This window comes from Rattus norvegicus, chromosome 2 (assembly GCF_036323735.1).
Source record: "Rattus norvegicus strain BN/NHsdMcwi chromosome 2, GRCr8, whole genome shotgun sequence".
In the NCBI taxonomy this organism is placed as follows: Eukaryota; Metazoa; Chordata; class Mammalia; order Rodentia; family Muridae; genus Rattus; species Rattus norvegicus.
In genome coordinates this window covers 177,791,941-177,815,521 of record NC_086020.1, presented here as the reverse complement: position 1 = coordinate 177,815,521, position 23,581 = coordinate 177,791,941, and the positions used below count along the sequence as shown (strand labels likewise).

Below are 23,581 nucleotides of genomic sequence, written 5' to 3'. Positions count from 1 at the left end.
AACCTATCTAGTGCTGAGATCCTTTAATATAGTTCCTCATGTGTGGAGACTAAAAATTACTTTTATTTCTTTTTCATAACTGTAATTTTGCTACTATTTAAATCATAATGTAAGTATCTGTGTTTTCTGGTAGCCTTAGGCAACCCCTGTGAAAGGGTCAATGTCCCAAGGGGGTCTCAACCCACAGGTTGAGAACTGCTGCCCTAGATGTTCATTGAGACTAGGGCATTCCACCCACCCCAAAAAGAAGCTGGTCCTGTGTTCACTGCCTCTCCCATGAACCCCCTGCCCCTCTGGTTTTTCAAGACAAGGTTTCTCTATCTCTAGCTGCCCTGGACCTCAGCCTCCTGAGTGCTGGGATTACAGGTGTGTGCCACCACTGCCTGAGCCATATCTGTCTTGCAACCAGCAAGTGAGAAAGGTCAATACCAGTACCTACCTGTTTGCTTCTTTCTTCTGCCTGCTTCTGCTCAGCTTCAGCTTGCTCAGCTCGGTCCAGGACATTCTCTTTGTCTAACTTCAGCATCTGCATTTTTTTCTTGATGGCCTCCATCATGAGCTGTGACTGTTGGTGGGTTCACCTGTGAACACTGGAGAACTGGAGGCTAGAGCCAGAAAGGAAGGGCTGCTGCCTGGGTCACTCAAACTTCCCCAAGTTTGAGCCTTTATCTGTGCTTGCAGCTCCACCTCTTATTCCTAACATGGTCTTTCTAGCTCCCTCCCACCCCTTTACTGTTCCCCTGGGGGAACACAGGGTCAGACACATTGATAGACTGACATCACCAGCAAGAAAAAAAATTGAGGAACAGCTGAGGCTGATTTTAGACAATGGAAAGTGGGGGAGGTGGGAAGTTCTCTTTGACCTTGAAACTTTCCACTCATTCTTGGCAGCTCAATGGGTCTTTCAAAAGTGGAGGAACAGAAGAGGGGAGAACACTGAAGCTGAGAAGGGTACTTTAGCAGTTCTAGCCACTAGATGGGTCCCAGGAGCCTTTAGATCTCTCATTTTCCCCTGGACTGTATTGGATATGGACCAAAGTCTACTAGTTTGGTCTTTTGATCCCTGGTATCTAAGGAGCGTGGTCAACAGTGACCAGGGGAGGTCACTCATGATCGTTGACAATTCCTCCAGATTGACAGTTGGGATTGCTGTGCTATTTTGGGATTCTCTAATAGGCAAGGAGACATTAGTCTGTAAAGGCCATAGGATAAAGCAGAAGGCCTGGGATCTGAAAGGCTATCTAGGGTGTCAAGTGGGATGAGAAATAAGGAGGTCCTAGAACAAGATCACTTTTTCTCATAGCGGTCTTAAAATAGAGCTTTCGTACCCACACGTACATACCAAAGACTGCCACTTGCATCTACCCCTTCTCGTCGACTGCTCCCTCTGTAGCCCCTGCCCAGCCCCACTGTCCACCACACTGCTATAATCATCTCTACCAGCTCTACTTTCCCCAGTGTAGTGCCAGCCATGTTCATAATTCCACTTGGAATCTTGCTATTGACAGGTGGCAATTGATCCCATACACAGTTGCCATATACCCATGTAGGCCAGAGAAGTGGACACTGTTCAAGGTGACTGGAGCTAGCAGGGTAAATAGAAATTGTTCTAATGAGTTCATAATGTCAAGGATAGTTAGTGTCAAGACTAAACCACAACCATGTGGGAACTGAGTCAAGCATCAGGGTGGGGGTAAGGGCAGAGCTGTCTCACTCATGAGAGAACCTCCATGTTAAGAGCAGGCTGCTACTAATAGACTGGGTGGATAGACTACCAGCTAACTCTTGGAAGAAAGCAAAGAAACAGGCACCCCTGGTTCTGAGGCCAGTCAGGGAACAGGGACAAAAGAGAACCAGAGAAAGGAAATGGGTTGAGAGGGAAGAGGGCGATACAGAGGAGAAAAAGACAAGAACGAAAAAGAAGAGGAAGAGAGAAACATTCTCTCACCACATGGGGCAAGATATATAAAGAAAGGGGTCTGAAGAGATGGCTCAGTGGTTAAGAGCACTGATTGCTCTTCCAGAGGTCATGAGTTCAATTCCCAGCAACCACATGGTGGCTCACAACCATCTGTAATGGGATCTGATGCCCTCTTCTGGTATGTATGAAGACTGCTGTGAGAATGTTTGACATTTAGTTGGTTCATAAATTAACAACCCAATATCAATTATTATATATAATAAATAAATAAGTCTTTGAAAAAATATATAAAGAGTTGATTCTCAAATTTTGGCTCTCTCCCACTTCCACATGAGCCTTCTGGGTTAACATGGGCTCCATATACTTCTCTTTCAGGAGAGTTGTGGAGAGAAATTTAGTTAAAAAAAAATCACAATAGTGGTGAGTTTGCTCAGTAGTTAAGAACACTTACTGCTCTCTTACAGAGGTCCTGAGTTCAATTCCCACAACCACATGGTGGTTCACAACCATCTGTAATGGGGTCGATTCCCTCTTCTGGTGTGTGTGAAGACAGCAACAGTAGATAGATAGATAGATAGATAGATAGATAGATAGATAGATAGATAGATAGAGCAAAACAAATTAAAAATAACCTGGGACTATAGCTCTATAGTTCAGTGGTAAAGTATTTGCCTAGCATCTGTGAGGCCTTGAGCTCCATTTTAAGAAAAACAGAAAAGGAATAAAAAACAAGACACTGGGTATGGTGGCATGTGCCTTTAATCAGAAGGCAGAGGCAGAGGGGCAGAGAGGCAGAGGGGCAGAGAGGCAGAGGCAGAGGCAGAGGCAGAGGCAGAGGCAGAGGCAGAGGCAGAGGCAGAGGCAGAGGCAGAGAGGCAGAGGCAGAGGCAGAGGCAGAGGCAGGAGGATTCTGTAAGTTTGAGGCCAGCCTGGTCTACATAGTGAGTTCAAGGATAGCCAGGGCTACATAGAAAGACCCTGCCTCAAAAACAAAACAGAGAGACAGACAATAGTCTCAGAGCCCCAGGAGCTGAAGGAGCAGAGGAGGTGGTGCCAAGTCTCCTCACTGCTGTGAGAATGTTTGACATTTAGTTGGTTCATAATTTAACAACCTAATATCAAACATATCACACAGAAGCAGGCAGGTAAACTTTGGTGTAATCTGCCCCTCCCCTCACTGTGAAGAAAGGTCAGGGAAGACAAACCAGAGCCTAACCATGTACAAGAGGAAATCCATCTTCAAGGGCACTGACCCTTGGTCTTTCACTCCCAAAACATGGTCTTGGTTATCTGTCCTTCATGCTGTCCCCACCACAAACCTTCTACTGTGTTCAGTGTGTGCTGGATCATGTTTTCGTAAAGCAAGAACACTGGGCAGGGCTTCACATCCGGCACCTACCGTTTACCAAAGCTCCCACACGAAGCTTCTTCTCCCTGTTGTGTGACAGCACCAGCTTCCAGAGGATCACCATGTCAGCAGCTCCTCAATAGCTTTGCCACCTGCCCTTCAATGTCACCTCAGCTGCCCAGGGCTTTCCGGGGGGTGGGGTGGGTAAGGTTAGGGGTTTGCATCTCCTCTGCTTTCCCTTTTCCAACCAAACTTTTTTTTTTTTTCCCTCCGGAGCTGGGGACCAAACTCAGGGCCTTGCGCATGCTAGGCAAGCGCTCTACCACTGAGCTAAATCCCCAACCCCCCAAACAAACTTCTAACCTTCCCAGATTCCTTTTCTCCTGTGATACTGCTCAGTCTTCTTAGTGGACTCCAACTTCAACAGGAGTCATGGGAAACGTCTGAAATATGGGGCTGCCTTCAGCATCGAGTGCCTTGTTTCCTCTTCATGTCCTTAAAGCATCCTCCTTCAAGTTACCATTGGGTGTCCAGAACAGGAAATCTATTGCACTCACAGTCTTCAGTCTGGACTCCAGACTAGCAGACATCCAGCTTCTCCTTCCTGGCTGAACTGAAACTAAGGTTTTTAGATCAAAAGCAAGAGGGAACTGCTCTGTCAAGAGGCAGCCTGCAACCTCAGGACTACCATTCCTTTCTGCAGCCTTTTTTTTTTTTTTTTTTTTTTTTTTTTTAATCACCAGAGTTCCGGGGTGGCTTCTCCAAGGCTCTTCCTTCACAGGGATCAACCTGGTTCTCTTCTTTTTTCTCCTCTTAGAAAGAACTGGGTCTCTCTAAGACACAGTGACTGATGTTTCACTCACTGTGGCAAAAAGGAGCCCAAGTTATAGCTGCACAGGGGCTAGCGAGCGATAGGAAGAGGGCTGATTTTTATCAGTCCCCAGGCATGTTCTGTGTGTCCTTGCTCCCATTAATCCTGGCATCTCCCTCCCCCAACACACCAACTTCACAGTGACTTTGATCTAGATCAATAGCGTGTTCCAACACCTAATCAATTCAAATTAATTGTGTGTGGCACTTGCCTTCCAGGGAAAGACTAATAAATGGGTCTCATTCCCAAATTAGGTGCTTATGGTATTGTCTTTTCTCTTTTTAGTTTCCAGAGTCTGTGTGTGTATGGAATATTTATATCCTTACCCTCCACTTACCCTTACCCCTCATCTTTCAAGTTCTATTTTGCCCCACTCCCAACCCCCTTGGCCACAATGGAAAACAGAAAGGAGAAAGGCTAGAAGGAGACTAACAAGAGTGGAAGACTTGCTAGATGAGGTGGTGCACACGTGTAATAGCAGTACTTGGAAGGCAGAGGCAGGAGGATCTCTTATGAGTTCCAGTCTGGTCTACATTGTGAGTTCTAGGATAACCATGACCATGTAGAGAAAACTTGACTCAACTTTGGGTGGTACAAAGGAAGAAACACACCAACAGCAGACCACTAGCTTTTCCCTTATCTTTATTATACTTATATTTTTGTGTGGTTGTGTCATGGTGCCCATGTGAAGGTCAGAGGGCAACTTCCAGGAGTCTGTTCTCTCCTTTATGTGGGTTCTTTGATTAAACTCAGGCCATCAGGCCTAGTAGCAAGTAGCACCTCACAGAGCTCTGTAGTTTTTATGCAGCTATTTCAGACAGAGCTAAGTCCTGAGTTACAAGGCCAGGGCATGACATCAGCTACAGCAGCAACAGGCTGGTGTGGGTACAATTGAGTGATGTGATGAGAACACACAGAATTAGCAGGGAGGGTCAGGAAAGATGAGTGCTATGGTGGGCCAACCTGCCAATAATGGAGCCAGTCTGGCACTGATAAGCCCTGAGGCAATAGGCCAAGGTCAGAGATCCAAGCAGGCAGATGGACATCCAGAGAGTCCAAATGAACAAAGAGAGAAATTGAAGAGGTTGGTTATAAAGTGTAGTGGGAAGAAAGTACCATGGAGTAGGGAGACAGCGTTATGGTTTCCTGTTTTTATTAGGTATTATGTCTGATTTCTTCTAGGTATCTTTTTTTTTTTTCTTTTCTTTTTTTCGGAGCTGGGGACCGAACCCAGGGCCTTGTGTTTGCTAGGCAAGCGCTCTACCACTGAACTAAATCCCCAACCCCTCTTCTAGGTATCTTAATTCCCACAGTAACCCCGTAAGGTTGAGATTGTTTTTGTTAAGTAAGCAACCAAAACTCAGACTTATTTTATCTGCATGCCTGTGTACCATGAGTTTTGTCTGGTACCTGCAAAGGCCAGAAAAGGGCATTGGATCCTCTGGAACTGGAATTAGATAATTTTGAGTAGCTATATGGATGTTAGGAATTGAATCTGGGTCCTCTGAAGAGTAGCTAGTGCTCCTAATCACTGAATCATCTCGCCAGAGTCCTCCCCCAAGAATATTAAATATTAAAACTTGCACTAGGCCAAACTAACCAACAGTGAAAGTCAGACCTATCCATTCTATTAACTCTGGCCATACTATTTGTTAATGAGCAGGTGACCTGGAAGACAGATCAGAAGGAAGCTTAAAGAGGCGAAGATGGTATAGACCAGACTAACATGCCAGGGACAGACAGAAGGAATGGAAATTCAGTTTTGTGGCTTCATCTACAAAACGCATGCTACTCTGTAATTCTGGTTCAAAGCCTGCTTTCCACACCAGTGAGCTCCAGCTCCTTCGCTGTGTCCATGACTAGTTACTAATGACAAGGGGTCACAAGCAGTGACAATGAGGGCAGAGGGAAGAGTATATGGTTGAGAAGATATTTAACTGGATGTGCGCTAGCTACAAGGAGACATGAGGGTATTTTAGGCCAATCACTGGCTAAAATACCAGTGTGCTCTGTACCTTATTTAATCCTGAGGAAAATCTTAGGAGGGCCTGTCATTCCCAGAAGAGGAGGTATCAGAATGAGGATCTGATACTGTGAACCTACACCTGACCCTAAAGCTTGTGCTTTTGTGTCCTCTTGCCTCTCCACTGTCTTCATGAGTGGGATATGTAGGGGCAAGTAGTGGCTACTGACAGCTGAAGTACAGGCTTTAATAAGGGACACAGGCTAGAGACAGATTGAAGTGTGAACTTTGCAGTGGAGACAGCCATACAAAGCAAGAGGGTAGGAAACAGTCCCTTGGCACATGTGTGTTCACTACTGACGGAGTAGGGTTTAAATACTAGAGATTACTTCAGAGGATAGGTCCCTTGGCACATGTGTGTTCACTACTGAAGGAGTAGGGTTTAAATACTAGAGATTACTTCAGAGGATAGGTCCCTTGGCACATGTGTGTTCACTACTGAAGGAGTAGGGTTTAAATACTAGAGATTACTTCAGAGGATAGGTCCCTTGGCACATGTGTGTTCACTACTGAAGGAGTAGAGGGTTTAAATACTAGAGATTACTTCAGAGGATAGGTTCTTGCAGCAGCTATGGGCTGTAAGGGGACATGAGGGGGGAAGGTATCTGAATGTCATTTGTATTTGTGACCTACAGGTGCGTACGTCAACACTTTCCAGGATTTTCAGTGTCAAACACCTTGAGAATGGACATCCTTTTTCCAGCTCCTCAAATTAAACACCTGCTCCATTGTAAGCTGAGTGCCTGGAGGGATTAGAGTTCGGAGCCGTTTTGTAGGGTGGGAATTCAGGCTAATCCATGGTTTCACAATAATGAGAGGACTTCTAAACATAAAACTGGGGCCTCCTGACATTCAAGCACCGCAGTGCCTACAGATTAATAGCCATGTTTAATGTTTATTTGTCCACGAATTTAGGAGAGTGAAACAGTGAAACTGAAGTCTGAGGCAGTGCCCACAATCTAAGAAGTAAAATTAAATGGCAGCCAAGAACAAATCAAGACTCAAGGCTGAGAATAAACCCTGTGGCCAAAAATGAACCTCTATGAGCTAGTTTTATTTGTTAAACTAAATCAGATGTTTTAAACCAGAAACTGTACATAATCTCTCCCCCGTTACAACAGTGCATATCCCACACTGACCACAAGGTGTCACTCTTGTTTCTAGAAGCCACATATAAGTAGACAGAACAGTGAAAAAGAGATTTAAGTTCCAGGTCCAGATGTGCTTTGAGAAGCTCCACATAAGAATGAAGGTTGGGTTGGCAGGCACGATGAGATGGAGGAACAGTGTCTGGCCAGCCAGCAGCAGTCAGAGTCTCTCCTCATAAAAAGCTTTGCCCATTCGATTGAGCTCCTGCTGGTACTGTTGATATTCTTTTTCAAACAGCTCGTGCAAGGCAGCTTGACGGACCTGGTAGGGAAGGCAGGAAAAAAGTGTGGCATTGACTCTTCCACACCTTTTCTCAGACTCTGGATGCCTTTCCCATCCCTGTGTTCTGTTGGACCCAAACTTGGCTGGGACATATGGAGGCAGTAGAAGAAAGTGTATATCAGTGGAGGGAAGCCTATCTCATTTCCCTTTCTTTGGATGAAAGCTCAATGTTTAACAAATATTTTGCTGAGAATGTACCATCAACTAGAAAATCTGCTAGGTGCTCAAGAAAACAAGAGTGATGCACAACTGTCACCCAGGAGAAGCAGCAGCTTAGGATCTCACTAGATGAAAACAGCAAAGACTGCTATGCACTGGGAATTGGAAATGTGTCACTTGCAGCTGGGGGGGTGGGACATGCCTATAATTTCAGTATGTGGGAGGCTTGATGTCTGCAAGGTCTAGGCCAACCTGTGATGCAGACCCAGACCTTGTCATAGAAATAAATACATAAAATAAAACCCCTGGCTAGATGTAGTGGCGCATTTTAATCCCAGCATGCAGGAGGCAGGTGGAGCTCTGAGTTCAGGGAGGCTTGCCTTTAAACAAATCTTAAAAAAAATATATATATATATATATATATTTATTTATTTATTTTATGTGTATGAATACACTGTAGCTGTCTTCAGAAACACCAGAAGAGGGCATTAGATCTCATTACAGACAGTTGTGAGCCCCTATGTGGTTGCTGGGAATTGAACTCAGGACCTCTGGAAGAGCAGTCAGTGCTCTTAACTGCTGAGCCATCTCTCCAGCCCCGAAAACAAAGCTTTAATAAGCCAAAACTAAAAGAGTAGCATCTGCAAACTGAAAAATAATCACTTACTGAAAAGAGCTTTGACATTTGATGTTAATGTTTTGATAAAATAATGAAAAAAAAAATCAGTTAGGTCAAGATACCCTGGCTAGCAGGAACATAGAGTGAGTGGGAAAGGGGAAGACTCCAGGTGGTGCTCCTAAACTCACCAGCAGGAGCTGTTTGTTGGACAGTGCTAATTCCTGTTCCATAGTGTCCTGCATCCTTAGGGTAGCATACAGGTTTCTCCGTTGGTCCAATGTCATCTGCCACAAACATTGAGTATGAAAATTCTGCCACCTGTCCCAGGTTTAGGGGAAGGAGTTAAACGAGTGAGTTAGTAGTAAAGACAAACCCTTCCTAATATGGTTACTTTGAACTGATTTAGAATCTAGTATGTAAGTGCACTGTTATGCAATCTTTACCATGAATAGTCAGAGGCAGATCTATTAACTGTTATAGTACATTGTTCCTACCACCCCTCACCTCCCCGCCAGCCCTTTATTTCAGACAGGGTTTCACTGTGTAGTCCTAGAACCTGCCTTTGTATCCAGAGTCCTGGGTTTAAAGGTTATGCACCACTACAGGGTAGCAACTAAAAAAACAAAACATGTTTTTAGGTAGCCCAAACTGGGCTCCAAATCACAATGTAGCTAACACCCTGAACTTCTGATACCCCTATCTGTTGGAAAATAAATCCAAGGTTCTGTGCAAGCTAGGTAAGGAGTCTATCTGTGCCCTCTTTTAAAAGGCGTTTCACTATATAGTCCTGATTCCCTGAATTATGTGGACTAGTTTAGATACAAATTCAAGAGAGCCCCCTGCTTCTACCCCCTAGTGTTGAAATAAAGAGCAAATACCACCAAATGGGGCCTACCATTGGGGTTGAGAGTCTATCAATCACAAGGTAGCTTAGGCTGACCTCAGACTCATGAGGTTATAGGAATATGAGATTATAGGAATGAGCCCCACTGTGTTGCCTCTGCCAGCATTTTCTTTCTTTTTTAAAGCTTAGGGTTGGAGGTATAGCTAGTGGCAGAATGCTTCCACGCACAAAGCCCTGGAATCAATACACTGCGGTGCCACAAACATCAGAATCTTAGCAGGTGAAATCTACAGTTCAGTCTTCCAGGGACTGTCACTTGTTTATCAACTGTTGAAATACCTGATGCATACACTTACTACAAAGCCAGGCAAGAAACACAAAACAACAAATTCTTGTGCATTTTCTGCAGGGAATGGGAATCAGGAACAGAAAGGCTCGTCTCCCCAGCATCAACACGCTCTCTCCTCTGCTGTGAGAACAAAGCTGCTTCCTCTCTGCTCTGTGTTTTGGCTCACAGAAAGGAGTAGAAAAGACAAACTGATGGGAGGAGATGGGAACAGATTACCTGTTGACAGTCTTCTTAAGTGTCACGGCTCTCTGCAAATTCTGCAAGAGAAGGGAGCTCTGTTGATCTCCTAGATTACTAAAACCGGACCCCAGGGTCACTTTTGAGGAATCTGGTAGTCAGTTTCCCAGAAGCGAGTGGTTCCACACACCTCAGAACAGACTAAAAGGAAAATACAGGGACCTCAGGAGAGTTATGTCAACAGCCACTCTGTTACAGAAGCAGTTTCCCCTATTTTGCTAATTCTCCCTTACACTTCCAAGGGCCTTTCTCAAGTGTGCTGTACTTTGGGTAAAAACCGGGAAACCATATCATGGGAAACTCCTCTACCAACTTCCAACCCTCCTTCCAACCCTCCATACCTCTTCTACTTTTGTCATTTTCTCTATAGACATATCTACTGTAGACACGCTTGCTAAGTCTAGGGACACTGGGAAGGCTCTCCTTCCTGTTTAGTTTGGTCACCAAGGTTTCAGTAGTCATAGCAACATTTAGGCGTTCAACAATGACAGTAGTCCTGGTAGTTGACTGGTTACTTGGGCCTGTTGCCCTAGTGACCTGAAGGGAATTCTGGTTCTCCAGCTTTCTAGTAGTGACCAGACCAGGCTATAAGCATGAACCACACAGTCCCTATTTCAAGATGTCTTCTGTTGGAATTGAGACTATCAGTAGTTCAGATCCAGACACATGGTCCAGTTAGTTTCTGGCAGCGACACTCCACACCCTACGTCCTGTAAGGGAAACGTAAGCACACATCAAACGTCTGTTGTTCTAAAGACCACTCTAAAGAAATGATCCATGGTTTTGTAGTAGTTAGTTTTATTCAGTACTTTGTAAACTGAGACTAATACACTGACATTCAAGGAAAGCACTTCTTTACACTGTCACATCTTGGCATAGGTTATGCCAAGTACCAGAACATTCCTTTTTACCTGTCATAAGTAGTGGGTAACAGTGGGGATAGATCCTTCCACCTTAGGAACGTCATGGTCATGTCACAATACACCTGGTTTAGATGGAGCACCAAAATTCCAGAGGACATCCTACCCACGTTCTCAATCTCCTTTCCCCATGAGGTCCTGACGGACTTTTCCACCAATCAAATCCGAGATGCTCTAAACCTCAATACTTCTATTCAGTTGGGTGCAATGGGGTCGACATGGAAGATCCCTCATCTCAATTTACAACTTTAGGACTAAACAACGTTGAGTAGGGTAGGTGAATGACATCCGAAATCAAGCAAAGATTTCAAGGAAGCTTCAACAGAAATGTTAAGAATGACGTTTGAATTCAAATCCAGAAGAATTGCTCCTGGGAGAGACTGAGGTCTTAGCCAATATAAGAAAGGGTTGGGAATGACCTTTTAGACACTGCTCTGTCAGAATGCTTTAGCCAAAAGTCTGGGTCTGCTGAACCAGATATCCTGAGCGCCATGCAGCTGGCTTGTGGGCAGCTCCGTCACAGAGTGCTCTCCATCCATCACAGAGTGCTCTCCAGTGTGTTGTAGTTGTCTTTAAAGCTCTTCAGTTCGAGGAAGTGCTTAGGGCGTTTGCTCTTCTGACTGGAGGGCAGATACGTGACCTGAATGGTTGTTGGTGACATTTCAGGCGACTGAGTTAGGTCTTTAGCTGCTGACTGGTGTTGTCTCTGAGAGCTCCCAATTCGTGCTTTGACCCTGAAGAATACATAGCAGGCATGGAGAGAATGAGAACTAGCAGAAAAGGGGCTGGAGAGATGACCGAGTGGTTAAGAGCATATACTGCTCCTCCAGAGGACCAGAGTTCAAGTCCTGGCAATCATGTCAGGTGTCTGAAATACTAGCTCTAGGCCTGAACCTTTGCACGTACTTAGATATAATTATAACTAATGAAAAAAATGAATCTTTTTTTTTTTTTTTAAAGATTTACTTATTCTATATAAGTACACTGTCACTGTCTTCAGACACACCAGAAGAGGGCATCAGATCCCATTATAGACGATTGTGAGTCACCATGTGGTTGTTGGGATTTGAACTCAGGATCTCTAGAAGAGCAGTCAGTGTTGTTTTTTTTTTTTTTGGTTCTTTTTTTCGGAGCTGGGGACCGAACCCAGGGCCTTGTGCTTCCTAGGCAAGCGCTCTACCACTGAGCTAAATCCCCAACCCCGCAGTCAGTGTTGTTAACCACTGAGCCATCTCTCCAGCCTGAAAAATAAATCTTAAAAACAAAAAAAATCCCAGAAGAATAAATTCAGAAATTATTCCACCCCATAAACGCAGCAAAAATCATCTGACATTATTTTACCAGTTACAGAGCAAGATATGGTGGCCTATAATTTCACCTCTAACTTCAGGAAGCAGAAGGATATCACAAATTCAAATCCAGTCTGGTCTACATAGAAAGTCTTCCCCAACTCTACACATCACAAAATGAACCCCCACCACCCCTTGAAAAAAAATCCCACAAAACCACAAACAATTTATTAATAAAACCACTTCATAATTTATATTATCAGAGAACTTAAAATTTATTAAGTACTTCTTTCCAGTGTAATCCTTTCTTTTTTGGGATGTGGAGAGGGAGGAGAAGGGACAGAAAGGGTTTTACTATGCAGGTGAGGCTGGCTGTACAGGAAAGTGGGCCATTATAACTGGCTCCAGCAGCTTTTATTATGCTCTGCTTACAGAAAGCTTGTAACTTTGCTGAGTGCCTTAACACCCGTATGTCAATAACTTCCCAGTCCAAAGAGGAGCCATTAAAAATAAAATCACACTATTGGGTACATACTACATTATAAAACACACAGGACTTGGTGACTTGCCAGAGTTCATTTACCAACATCACATTGACTTTGCAGAGGTTAAGAAACCAAGAGTCCAATAATTAACTTTTATGATATCATAAAGCTATACTGATTTATCATATTTCTTTTCTTTTTTTTTTTTTTTTTTTTGGTTCTTTTTTTCGGAGCTGGGGACCGAACCCAGGGCCTTGCGCTTCCTAGGTAAGCGATCTACCACTGAGCTAAATCCCCAGCCCCGATTTATCATATTTCAAAGCCTATACACTTTCATTATTATCCATCAAACCTTTCTAGAATACAGAATTAAAAAAACAAAAAGGGGTTGGGGATTTAGCTCAGCGGTAGAGCGCTTGCCTAGCAAGCACAAGGCCCTGGGTTCGGTCCCCAGCTCAAAAAAAAAAAAAAAAAAAAAAAAAAAAAAAAAAAAAAAAAAAAAAAACAACAACAAACCAAAAAAACCCCAAAAAACAAAACAGAAAAAAATAAAAAATGAAGATAGTCAGTTACAGTAGCATATACCAATAATTCTAACACTCAAGATGGTAAAGGCAAGAGGATTATCATTACCTTGAATTATAGGGAATAAAACCACACCTCAACAAGCCAAAATTAACACAGAGTAACAAAATAGCTAACAAAATACACAGCAATAAACCTTGTTTCTCAGACAAGGTTTCTCTGCGTAGCTCTGGTTGTTCTGGAACTCCATCTGTAGGCCAGGCTAGCCTTAGAACTCAGAGATCTGCCTCCCTCTGCCTCCTGCATTCGCCAGCACCGCCCAGCTGCAAATGTATCTTAACTCTTTTCAAGTGTATGCTTTGAGGGTTAAGTACAATCATAATTTTGTACAGCTAACCTTCAGAATGTTTTCCATTTTACAAAACTCAAGTTTATGTTGACTAAATAAAGCTTTATCTCCCCAGGTCTTAGCAACCACCGTTCTATAGACCCTCTCTGACTATTTAGATCACAATGAAATTGGCACCTATATTTCAAGTGAATTTTTATCAGGTTTCATGTCTAACTTATTTCAAGATTTCTTATTTGTGTGTATGTGCCTGCAAGCTTACGTGCACCACACATGTGTAGGAACCTGAAGACACTAGATGTTGGTGTCACATGCCCTGGCTTGTGCATGTTTGGCAAGCACTCTACCACCTCAATTATATCCTGAGACCCTGGAAACTAACTCTAGATTGGCTGTCCTTTTTCAGTATGCATGCTCATTCACAATTTGCCTAAGTCGCACAATGAAACTATGCTAACACTCACCAGTCAGATTCTTCTAGAAACGAATGCTTAAAAACTGACTTTTTGACCCTTACCCTAACCGTATCCCTAACCCTAACCCTAAGCATAACTTACCTAACCCTAAAAAAATAAAAAAAAAAAACTTAAGGGCTGGAGAGATGGCTCAGTGGTTAAGGGCACCGACTGCTCTTCCCGAGGTCCTGAGTTCAAATCCCAGCAACCACATGGTGGCTCACAACCATCTGTAATGAGATCTGATGCCCTCTTCTGGTGTGTCTGAAGACAGCTACAGTGTACTCATATATATAATAAATAAATAAAATATTTAAAAAAAAAAAACTTAAAAAAACAAAAACTGACTTTCTTCCGATTTTTTTTTTTTTCCCGGAGCTGGGGATCGAACCCAGGGCCTTGCGCCTGCTAGGCAAGCGCTGTACCGCTGAGCTAAATCCACAACCCTCCGATTTTCTTTCTTTAAAGACAGGTTTACATTGCTTACATGGTTTAAAAAAAAAAAATTCTTACTTTTACTGGACCAGAGCACAAAGAAGGGGCCTAGAACAGAAGGGGTTCCTAAGTGCTGAAAAAACCCATTCCTTTGGCAGCTATAACAGTTTTGACATTTTACCTTTTCTTTAAAGATTTATTTTTATTTACAGTGCATGGGTGTCTTGATTACATATATGTCTGTGCACTATATACATGCCTGGTCCTTGTGGAAGCCAGAAAAGGTATCAGATTCCACTGTAACTGGAGGTATAGACAGGTTTTACCACACCGTGCAGATGGTAAGGATGGACCCCAGCTATCTGTAGGAGCAGCTAGTGCGCTTAATCCAAGCCGTCACTCCAGGGTTTTTTGTTTTGTTTTTTGATAGAGTCTCTCTCTGTAGCCCTAGCTGTCTAGAATCTCTCGATGTAGACCAGGCTGCCATCTAATTTAGAGATTTACCTACTACCTTGTCCTACTAAGTGCTGAGAGTAAAGGCCTGCACCACCATGCTCAGATAATTTTGACATTTTAGTTGGCTAGACAAAAAAACAAAAACAAAACAAACACAATAAAACAATAAAACTCAAGATATGCATACAAAATAGAAGTTTCTCTTGATAGCTTATAGAGCAAAATATCTACTTGTTAATCCTGTTAAGCTTTATGGGCACTGTCTAGCGCTTCTGTATTCTTCTATATTTTATTTATTTATTAAGATATAGCCTGGGCTGGCCTAGACCTTGTGATTTTTCTTCTTACTGTACATCTATGTCTAACTAGCCCTCTTTGAGGTCCTCCCACCATACTCACACAGTGGCCAGCTCACTCAAGGCCTCCTGATAACGCAAGTACTCACTCTGGCCAAAGACCTTAGGAAATAGAAAGGGAAAAATCAATCTCTTTGTCTAAAGCATTTCATTCCTTTAGTTCCTTGAAGGGAAAACCAATAGTCCAACTTACCCCTGTCCCATAGCGAGCTGTCTCATATCCATCCAGGAGGGTATCAATGAGGGCCTTTCGAACACCCTTAAAAGGAGTGCTAGTGTTTCGCAGATCTAGCAAGTAGGAGCGGAAATTCTTACCCATTAAAGAACAGGGGTGCCGGCCTTCAGCATGAAATGGGATCTCTGAGGAGATAACAGCACAATGACACCTCTTCTCCCTGTCTTTTTTCTTCCTACTTAATTTTCCAAACTTAGAAATAATTCTAATTATCACCAAGAAACCCTGTACTTTGTAAAGTTAATATACTCTAATAAAAAGATTGTGTCTAATGACATGAATGAGTTGCAAAAAACCAAAATTCTAGTAGTGGTAAGACCAGAGGTATACAGCTGTGCCCGCTGGTTATTTGGGTAGTGGTTATACAACTCTAAGCTCTATGTCAATGATATATAATAGCATCAACATCCTTTTTGTACTGTTCTGGCCATTTCCCTTGGACTTAGTGAAAAAGTGGATACTACACGTCTCAATTTCTTTTGAGGGAAGACAATTATCAATTTATGAAATAAAAGGTTTCAGGAGAAGAACTTTAAAAAGCAAAATCAAGTGCTAGGTGTAGTGTAGCAGCACATACCCATAATTCCAACATTCAGAGGCTAAGGCAGGAGGACGCTTGAGTCAAGGCCTGTTTGAGCTACATAGCAAGAATCTGTCTCTGGGGTTGGGGATTTAGCTCAATGGTAGAGCGCTTGCCTAAGAAGCGCAAGGCCCTGGGTTCGGTCCCCAGCTCTGAAAAAAAGAACCAAAAAAAAAAAAAAAAGAATCTGTCTCAAAAACAAACCAAAACCCAAAAAACCCAAGCAAACAAAAAACCAAAAACTCCTACAATGTCCACAACACAAACCCCTGAAGGAAAAGAAAAAAAAAAGGCAAACAAAAAACCATCCCCCACCCCAAAGTCAAAAACAAACTGGAGGCTAGAGAACTCAGCAGCTAACGGTGCTTACTGCAATACACTTGCAGTAGATCTGGGTTCATGTGCTCATAACTACCCAGAATGCCAGATCCGGAGGATCTGATGGCTGCTTTTGGCCTCCTGCACACACATAGTACATATAAACCCATGCAAGTACACAGTGCACATAGTATAAAGATAGTAATTAAATACAGAGTGTGGCGGTGTATTCTTTCAATTCCAGTAATAGGAAGCAAAGGCAGGTAGATCTGAGTTGGAGGTCTGCCCAGGCTAATATCAAGACTTTGTCTTAAAAATCGAAACAAGAGCCTGGAGAGATGGCTCAGCAGTTAAGAACACTGACTGCTCTTCCAGAGTCCTGAGTGTAATTCCCAGCAACCACATGGTAGCTCACAACCATCTGTAATGGTTGTAATGATCTGATGACCTCTTCTGGGACAGTGACAGTGTACACATATACATAAAATAAATAAATCTTTTTTTTTTTTTAAATCAAAACCAACAAGTTATCCAAAACAAAAACTAGAAAAGACGAAACCACACTGGAGATGTAGTTCAGTCACTTATATGCTTATTTAGTATACCAGAGACTCTAGGCTTAACAGTCAGCACCAAATACACTGGTAGCACAATGCTCACATCTAGTACTTGGGGTAGAAGCAGGAGGCTCTGAAGTTCAAGGTCATTCTTAGCTTTGGGAACCCTTCTCTCCAAATTTAAAAACCCAATTCAAAATAATCCAGACTCTTGGGAGAAGAAATAATTAGCCACCAGGAGGTGGTAGTGCAGCCTTTAATTCCAACACTTGGGAGGCAGAGGCAGGTGATTTCTGAGTGTGAGGCCAGCCTGGTCTACAGATGGAGTTCTAGGACAGCCAAAGCTACACGAAGAAACCCTGTTTCAAAAAAATAAAAAACAACCAAAACAAAGACAGAAAGACAGAAAGACAGACAATCAGTGAAAGAAAGGAAGGAAGAAAGACAGAGCAAAATGAGGTAATTTATCTCTGAGAGAGGATCTTTATGTATCTAGCCCTGGATGTCCTATAACTCCCTTAAGTAGATTAAGGCTGGCCTGTAACCCTCTGAGATTTGCCTGCCCTGATTCCTGAGCTGTGGGATTAAAGGCGTGTGTCAGCACACCTGGACACCCAAAGTGATCTCTTTCAATATAATACTCTCAAAATAAGTGCTAACAAGACATGGCTCATCCTGTCCCACAGCTAACTCACCAGAGGCACGGATGGCATCTAGAGCTTTCATCCTGTACAGATAGTTGTAGCAACCTATTGAGAAAAAAACTAGTCTCAGTGAGGACTCTCAAAATATTCCAAGATTACAGTGAATTAAGAAACTGCCTCCTGGGCTGGAGAGATGGCTCAGAGGTTAAGAGCACTGACTGCTCTTCCAGAGGTCCTGAGCTCAAATCCCAGCAACCACATGATGGCTCACGACCATCTGTAATGGGATCTGATGCCCTCTTCTGGTGTGTCTGAAGACAGCTACAGCGTACTTATATATAATAAAGTAAATCTTTAAAAAAAAAAAAAAAAAGAAGAAAGAAACTGCCTCCTGGGCTGGAGAGATGGCTCAGTGGTTAAGAGCACTGACTGCTCTTCCAGAGGTCCTGAGTTCAAATCCCAGCAACTACATGGTGGCTCACAACCATCTGCAATGGAATCCAATGCCCTCTTCTGATGTGTCTGAAAACAGTGTACTCACATAAATAAATAAATCTTAAAAAAAAAAAAAAAGAAAAAGAAACTGCCTCCTGTATCTAGCATATGTCCAGTAACTTAGGACTGTAGAGTTTTGTTATAGGTGCTGAAGCTTCTAATAGAGGGACTCTAAAGCTGTAGACTCCTCAGTGAAGCATCCTTCAGGAGCTTGTCACATACTTTGACTCCCCTGGGTTTCCAGCTGTAGTAGTCTGGTATCATCATCTGCAAGGAGCTGCGGTTCATACTTGATGTCCTGAACTCTGGATAGCCGAATATCAATTTCCTCTTTTAAGTCCTGTGCATTCAAAGAAAAGAGTATCTCATCACTGTCTTATATTCTGCTTCCCAACAATTTATAAAGGGACCAGAGAGTGTAAACTAATATGAAACAGAAATCAAAGAATGATATGGTTTGTATATGCTCAGCCCAGGGTGTGGCACTATTAGGAAGTATGGCCTTGTTGGAGGTGTGTCACTGTGGGTGTGGGCTTTAATACCCCCATCCTAGCTGCCTGGAAGTGAGTCTCCGCTTAGCAGCCTTCAGAAGACATAGAGCTCTTAGCTCTGCTTACACTATGCCTGCCTGGACACTGCCATGCTCCTGCTTTGATGATAATGGACTAAACCTCTGAACCTGTAAGGCAGCACCAATTTAATGTCCTTATAATGGTTGCCTTGGGCTGGAGACTACTCTTCCAGAGGTCCTGAGTTCAATTCCCAGCAACCACTTGGTGGCTCACAACCATTCATAATGAGATCTGGTGCACTCTTCTGACCTGCAGGCATGTATGCAGGCAGAACACTATACATAATAAATAAAAAAATTTAAAAAAATAAAAAGAGTTGCCTTGGTCATGGTGTCTGTTTGTAGCAATAAAACCCTAACTAAGACAATGGGTTTCCAAGTTAGATCTCTTTTCATTTTTTTTAGACCTGATTTATCCATGAAGCTCTGGCTGTGCTGAAATTCACTATGTAGACCTGGTCGACGTCAAATTCACATAGCAGTGCTTGTTTCCGCCTTTGGATGATTGGGATTAAAGCACTGTGCTCCCTCACTCTGCTTTTGTCTTCTGAAGACTTGTCTGTTAGCAAATGTGAGTTGCACTTGCCCCTGTGTGGCTGCGCGTGCCTAAATCACATGTCCTCCCCTATCATTCTCTCTGACCCAAGGGTTTGGGTTTTCTCACTGAGGCTGGGAACACCCAGCAATCCTTTAATCTCTACAACCTTCAGAGCTGGGGTTACAAAGGTATAGAGGATGCCTGGATTGTACTGGAGATCTACAATCCTCATGACTAAACAGCAAGAGCTCTCAATCATTGAGCTATCTCATCAGTCCCTAAGTCAGATCTTTTAACTTGCCAGAATTTCTTTAGGCTGATATCACCATTATTTCTGATTTGAAGTTACACTAAAAAGAATCTTGGTTAGATGTTATAAAGAACTTCCTGAGCTGAAGGGGAAAAAAAAAGAACCAAGAGAAGTTATAATCTACTCTTAAAAAAATGTATAAAGAGGCTTGTATTCGTGTGGTCTATAACAGTTTGGAGACTACTTCAGTGGTGTGCCAAAAAGCCTGAGGTCTAAAGCAGAGCTGTTCCATGTTCACGGCCAGCCTGGGCTAGAGCTCCAATTCACTCAGGGCTACAGGGTAAGACCTCCTCAGGAAAAGAAAAATGCACTAAAAATGGCTTAATGTGCCGCACATTCATAAACAACCACCATATTAGTTTAGAGAGTCTAAACTTAAGGGGATGTCAGCGCCCAAAAATAAATTTGTTTTATTATAGAATAGAATCTTGGGCCAGGATTAGGTAGTATGTACCTTCTTACTGTATAATGTCCAACTATTTTCCTGTACAAATCAGTAAGAACTTAGACTTTCCTGGGCAGTGGTGGCACATGCTTTTAATCCCAGTCAGGCAGAGGGAGGTGGATTTCTGATTCCAGGCCAGCCTGGTCTATAGAGAGAGTTCCAGGATAGCCAGGGATATAGAGAAACTGTCTCCAAAATCCAAAAACCCAAAGGAAAAAAAAGGCAGTTAGATTTTCTCTCTCTATGTATATATGTATCTTTGATATCATGTACTCTAGAGGCTATTCAATAGCTAAGCTTGTCACCATGTGCTTCCTTTCACATGGCCACATGGGAAGAGCACTGCTGACACTGCAGTCCATAGCACCTTCAGTCTTCCCACTGTGCCAGAATAAAAGCACTGGGGAAACAACACTGGGTAATACATTAGTTTTAGCTGTTACCTGTTTCTCACTTAACAAAAATGTATCGACTGGGCTGGAGAGATGGCTCAGCGGTTAAGAGCACTGACTGCTCTTCCAGAGGTCCTGAGTTCGAATCCCAGCAACCACATGGTGGCTCACAACCATCTGTAATGGGATCTGATGCCCTCTTCTGGTGTGTCTGAAGATGGCTACAGTGTACTTATAGATAATAAATAAATCTTTCAAAAAAAAAAAAAAAGAAAGAAAGAACAGAAAAAGAAAGCACATTTTAACTAATACAATAGACAAACTTCGCCATTGCTGTGATGAGAAATTCAAGGCACTATAATACATAGAAAAAAAATAGAAGATCACCTTAAAATGTGTAATATTTGTAGAGCGTGGTGTACCTGCCTTTAATCCAAGTACTCAGGAGGCAGAGGCAGGTAAATTTCTGAGGATAGTCTAGTCTATAAAGTGAGTTCCAGGCCAGCCAGCCTACATAGAGAAACCCTGTCTCCAAAGAACAAAACAAACAACCAAACCAAGCAAAAATAATGTAATACACATTCCTCTCTTTAGGAAAAAACTTTTAAACTACTATCTAAACTGAGGAGCTGGGTATTTAAAAAATGCATGCCTGTAATTCCAGCAGTAAAGACAAAGAGGTCGGAGATCAGGAATTCATGGGCAACTTTGTGTTCTAGAGGTCACCTTGGGCTATAAGAGATTAGTCTCAAAAAGCCAAAAAGGAATGGATAAGAGAGCCAAGTGAAGACCATTTTTAGTCAGTGACAGTATGTACAAAGTTATGAAGTTCAGTCAGTAAGAGCCTGCTGGTAATGGGGAGAGTCATAGAAAAAGAAGTTGGTAAAGTCAGTTGGTGTCTTATTAAAAGGGAAATCGCCATGGGGATGGCCCTGGGATATAAGGATTCTGACTTAGAGCAGGGGATGTTATCTCAGTTGGTAGAGCAATTGTCTAGCATGCACCAGGTTCCTGGGTTTAATCTCCAGCACCACCAGGAATGGTGGTGCATGCTGATAGCCCTGGCACTTCAGAAATGAAAAGCAGGAGGGTCAGTTCAATGTCGTGTTTACCTACATATCCAGCTCTAGCCAAAGATACAGGAGATCCAGTCAGAAAAACACCAACCACCACCAACAAGACATCAAAGGAGATGGGGACAGGAAGCCAGGCAGTATAGTGAAATTGGCAAATTCCAAGCTTAGTGGAGACCCTGCCTCTAAAATTAAGATGGAGAGCAATTGAGGAAAACAGAATATGCCAGAATATAGCTTCCATATAAACACACACACATGTATACCTACCTACACATAAGTGTACACATACACACAAAAGATTTCTGACTAAGGTATATTAGGTTTGAGATAGCTATTTGAAACCAAAGGGTTTCTATTTTTTTTCCCAGACAGGTTTTCTTTTTTTTTTTTTTTTTTTTTTTTTTTCCGGAGCTGGGGACCGAACCCAGGGCCTTGCGCTTCCTAGGTAAGCGCTCTACCACTGAGCTAAATCCCCAGCCCCTCAGACAGGTTTTCTTTGTGAGCTCACTCTGTAGACCAGGCTGGCCTCAAAAATCACAAATCTTCCTACCTCTGCTTCTTGAGTGCTGGGATTAATACCATGTGCCACAACTGGCCAACCTTGAAACCTGAGTTTTAATATTGTCAGATCATAGTTATATATCCCAACAGGTTTCACAATAGACAAAGTTTCATCAGAAGACATTTTTCTTAAAGCCAAGAAAAGGAAAGCACTTAAGGTGAAAGTTAAGACACTACTAATTATTTACTACTTTTAATTTTATGTTTTTGGTTTTTCACGTCAAAGTTTCTCTACGTAGCCCTGGCTGTCCTGAACTAGCTTTATTGACCAGGTTGGCCTCAGAGATCCACCTGTCTCTGTCTCCTCCAGAGTGCTGGATTAAAGGTATGCTGCACCATGCCCTGCATGATTATTTAATTTTTAGATGCAGTCTGATGTGGCACATTATCTTGGTAATCTCAGCACTCAGGAACTTGTACGGTTCAGGGAGGAGGGCTGCTTTGAGGTTGCATGGTGAGAAAGCCATCTTGAGTTACAATAGTGAGTTCAATTATGTCTCAAAATACAAAATAAAAAACAAGAAGATTAAAATGTTGTTAGGTAATTTCTTTCTTAGGCTTTAAAGCTTGACTGGAAAGGTGGAACTAGGTGATTATCCCCCGAGCCCCTCCCTTTTTGTAGTGTCAGGCATTAAACCCGGAGACTTCTGCATTCTAAGCAAGCACAAAGGACATCTTTAAAATTCTGCAAAGGCAACAACCATTCTTAAGACTCTGGAACGAACTGTAACGATTCCCAACACCATGCTTAAACTAAAGCAACATAGAACATTTGGCAATTAAAGTTGAGGATGAGAGACATTTTACAGATCTTAAAGTACATATTGTGGAGCAGCAGTAAGTGAGCAAAGTCCGCAGGCAGTTATTGCTTAGTTTGTGAAGGGGAAAATGAAAGTAAGTATATGAATAACAGTCATCTTTTAAAGTCAGAGAAAAATCTCCTTGTGCCAAAAAAACAAAACAAAACAGGTTTACCTTGTACACTAATGACCTACCTTCGGGGCATTGTGTCCCACAGGGACATGAGGTCCCCTTCTAGATTTCATTGCAAAGCGCATGATTTGTCTCTTCACAAAAATAAACAGCAATACGAATACCTGCCCAAAAAAGATTAGAACCATTTTTAGTTAATAACAATAATCGTAAATGTTCACATTCAAAATCCCTGGGTTTAGGCTTTCAGAGCTGGACGTTGGGGAGAAGCCAGGTCGCTAAGGATAAAGGTGAGTCTGGGGCTAGTAGCAGGGAGGCATGTTAATCTGGGCCCTAAAATTTAAGGGGGGAGGGTTCTTGCTCAGTGGCAGACAGCTTTGACTTAAAGATCTTAGGCAGTCTACGGATATTATTCTAAAGTCCAGAAACAAAGCAAGTTAAGAGGCTGAAGAACGAAGACAGAGAACGGCTCAGGAGGAAGGTCCGGACTCGGACAAACAAACGCCACAGGAGGAATAGAATGGGGATTTTTCTCACCAGGCTCCCGTACGCCATCACAAGAACGACATTCACTCCGGACAGCCAGTTACTACTTGACGCCATCGCCTCTCTCTCCAGGAACACCTCCTAGGATAGTCCCACCACACTCGCGCGTTAGCCCAGCCGAAGCCGAAGCCAGGGAACCTAGGTGCCCTGGAGCTCTCCGGCCATTTCCATTTGGTTTTAGGTTGAAAAAAACAAACAAGACTAGAATCCGTCAGGAAACATGGTGGATGGGGGCGCTAGTTAAGCATAGGACCTTCCCGTCCCACCCCCTGCCACGTGACTCATGTTTGCAAAGGAACCTGGGAGTG

General features: G+C 42.9%; 3 protein-coding genes and 1 non-coding gene across 14 annotated transcripts in view; all 4 read right to left on the bottom strand.

Moving 5' to 3' along the window:
- The window catches only part of Tpm3 (tropomyosin 3), a 30,128-nt gene extending 27,140 nt beyond the window's left edge, over positions 1-2,988 (bottom strand). For 9 of the 10 annotated variants that reach the window (XM_006232569.5, XM_006232568.5, XM_006232573.5 and 6 more), the window contains exon 1: positions 440-2,988. In XM_006232569.5, coding sequence (XP_006232631.1) covers positions 440-556 — 117 coding nt within the window. In that variant the 5' untranslated portion in view covers positions 557-2,988. 10 annotated transcript variants of the gene reach the window in all.
- On the bottom strand, positions 2,984-3,061 carry Mir190b (microRNA 190b). The gene has a single exon (NR_032268.1). It is a non-coding gene; the product is annotated as a microRNA 190b (primary transcript).
- Positions 3,062-7,197: 4,136 nt separating this feature from the next.
- Positions 7,198-10,232, bottom strand: Cfap141 (cilia and flagella associated protein 141). Its single transcript, NM_001109186.1, has 4 exons — positions 10,144-10,232; positions 9,782-9,822; positions 8,561-8,690; positions 7,198-7,573 (listed from the first exon to the last, which is right to left on the bottom strand). Exons 1-4 carry the CDS (start codon positions 10,174-10,176, stop codon positions 7,472-7,474), a joined length of 306 nt encoding a protein of 101 aa, NP_001102656.1. The 5' UTR covers positions 10,177-10,232; the 3' UTR covers positions 7,198-7,471.
- Positions 10,233-10,578: 346 nt separating this feature from the next.
- Ns5atp4 (NS5A transactivated protein 4) lies at positions 10,579-23,452 on the bottom strand. Of its 2 annotated transcripts, NM_001413650.1 has the most exons (7): positions 23,265-23,452; positions 22,790-22,891; positions 18,124-18,241; positions 17,458-17,511; positions 15,266-15,432; positions 15,116-15,174; positions 10,579-11,456 (listed from the first exon to the last, which is right to left on the bottom strand). In NM_001413650.1, the coding sequence occupies exons 1-7, from the start codon at positions 23,328-23,330 to the stop codon at positions 11,261-11,263; spliced, it is 762 nt and encodes a 253-aa protein (NP_001400579.1). In that variant the 5' UTR covers positions 23,331-23,452; the 3' UTR covers positions 10,579-11,260. The 2 variants fall into 2 exon arrangements, with proteins under 2 accessions (NP_001400579.1, NP_001014196.1); NM_001014174.3 differs by lacking the exon at positions 17,458-17,511.
- Between the last annotated feature and the right edge of the window lie 129 nt (positions 23,453-23,581).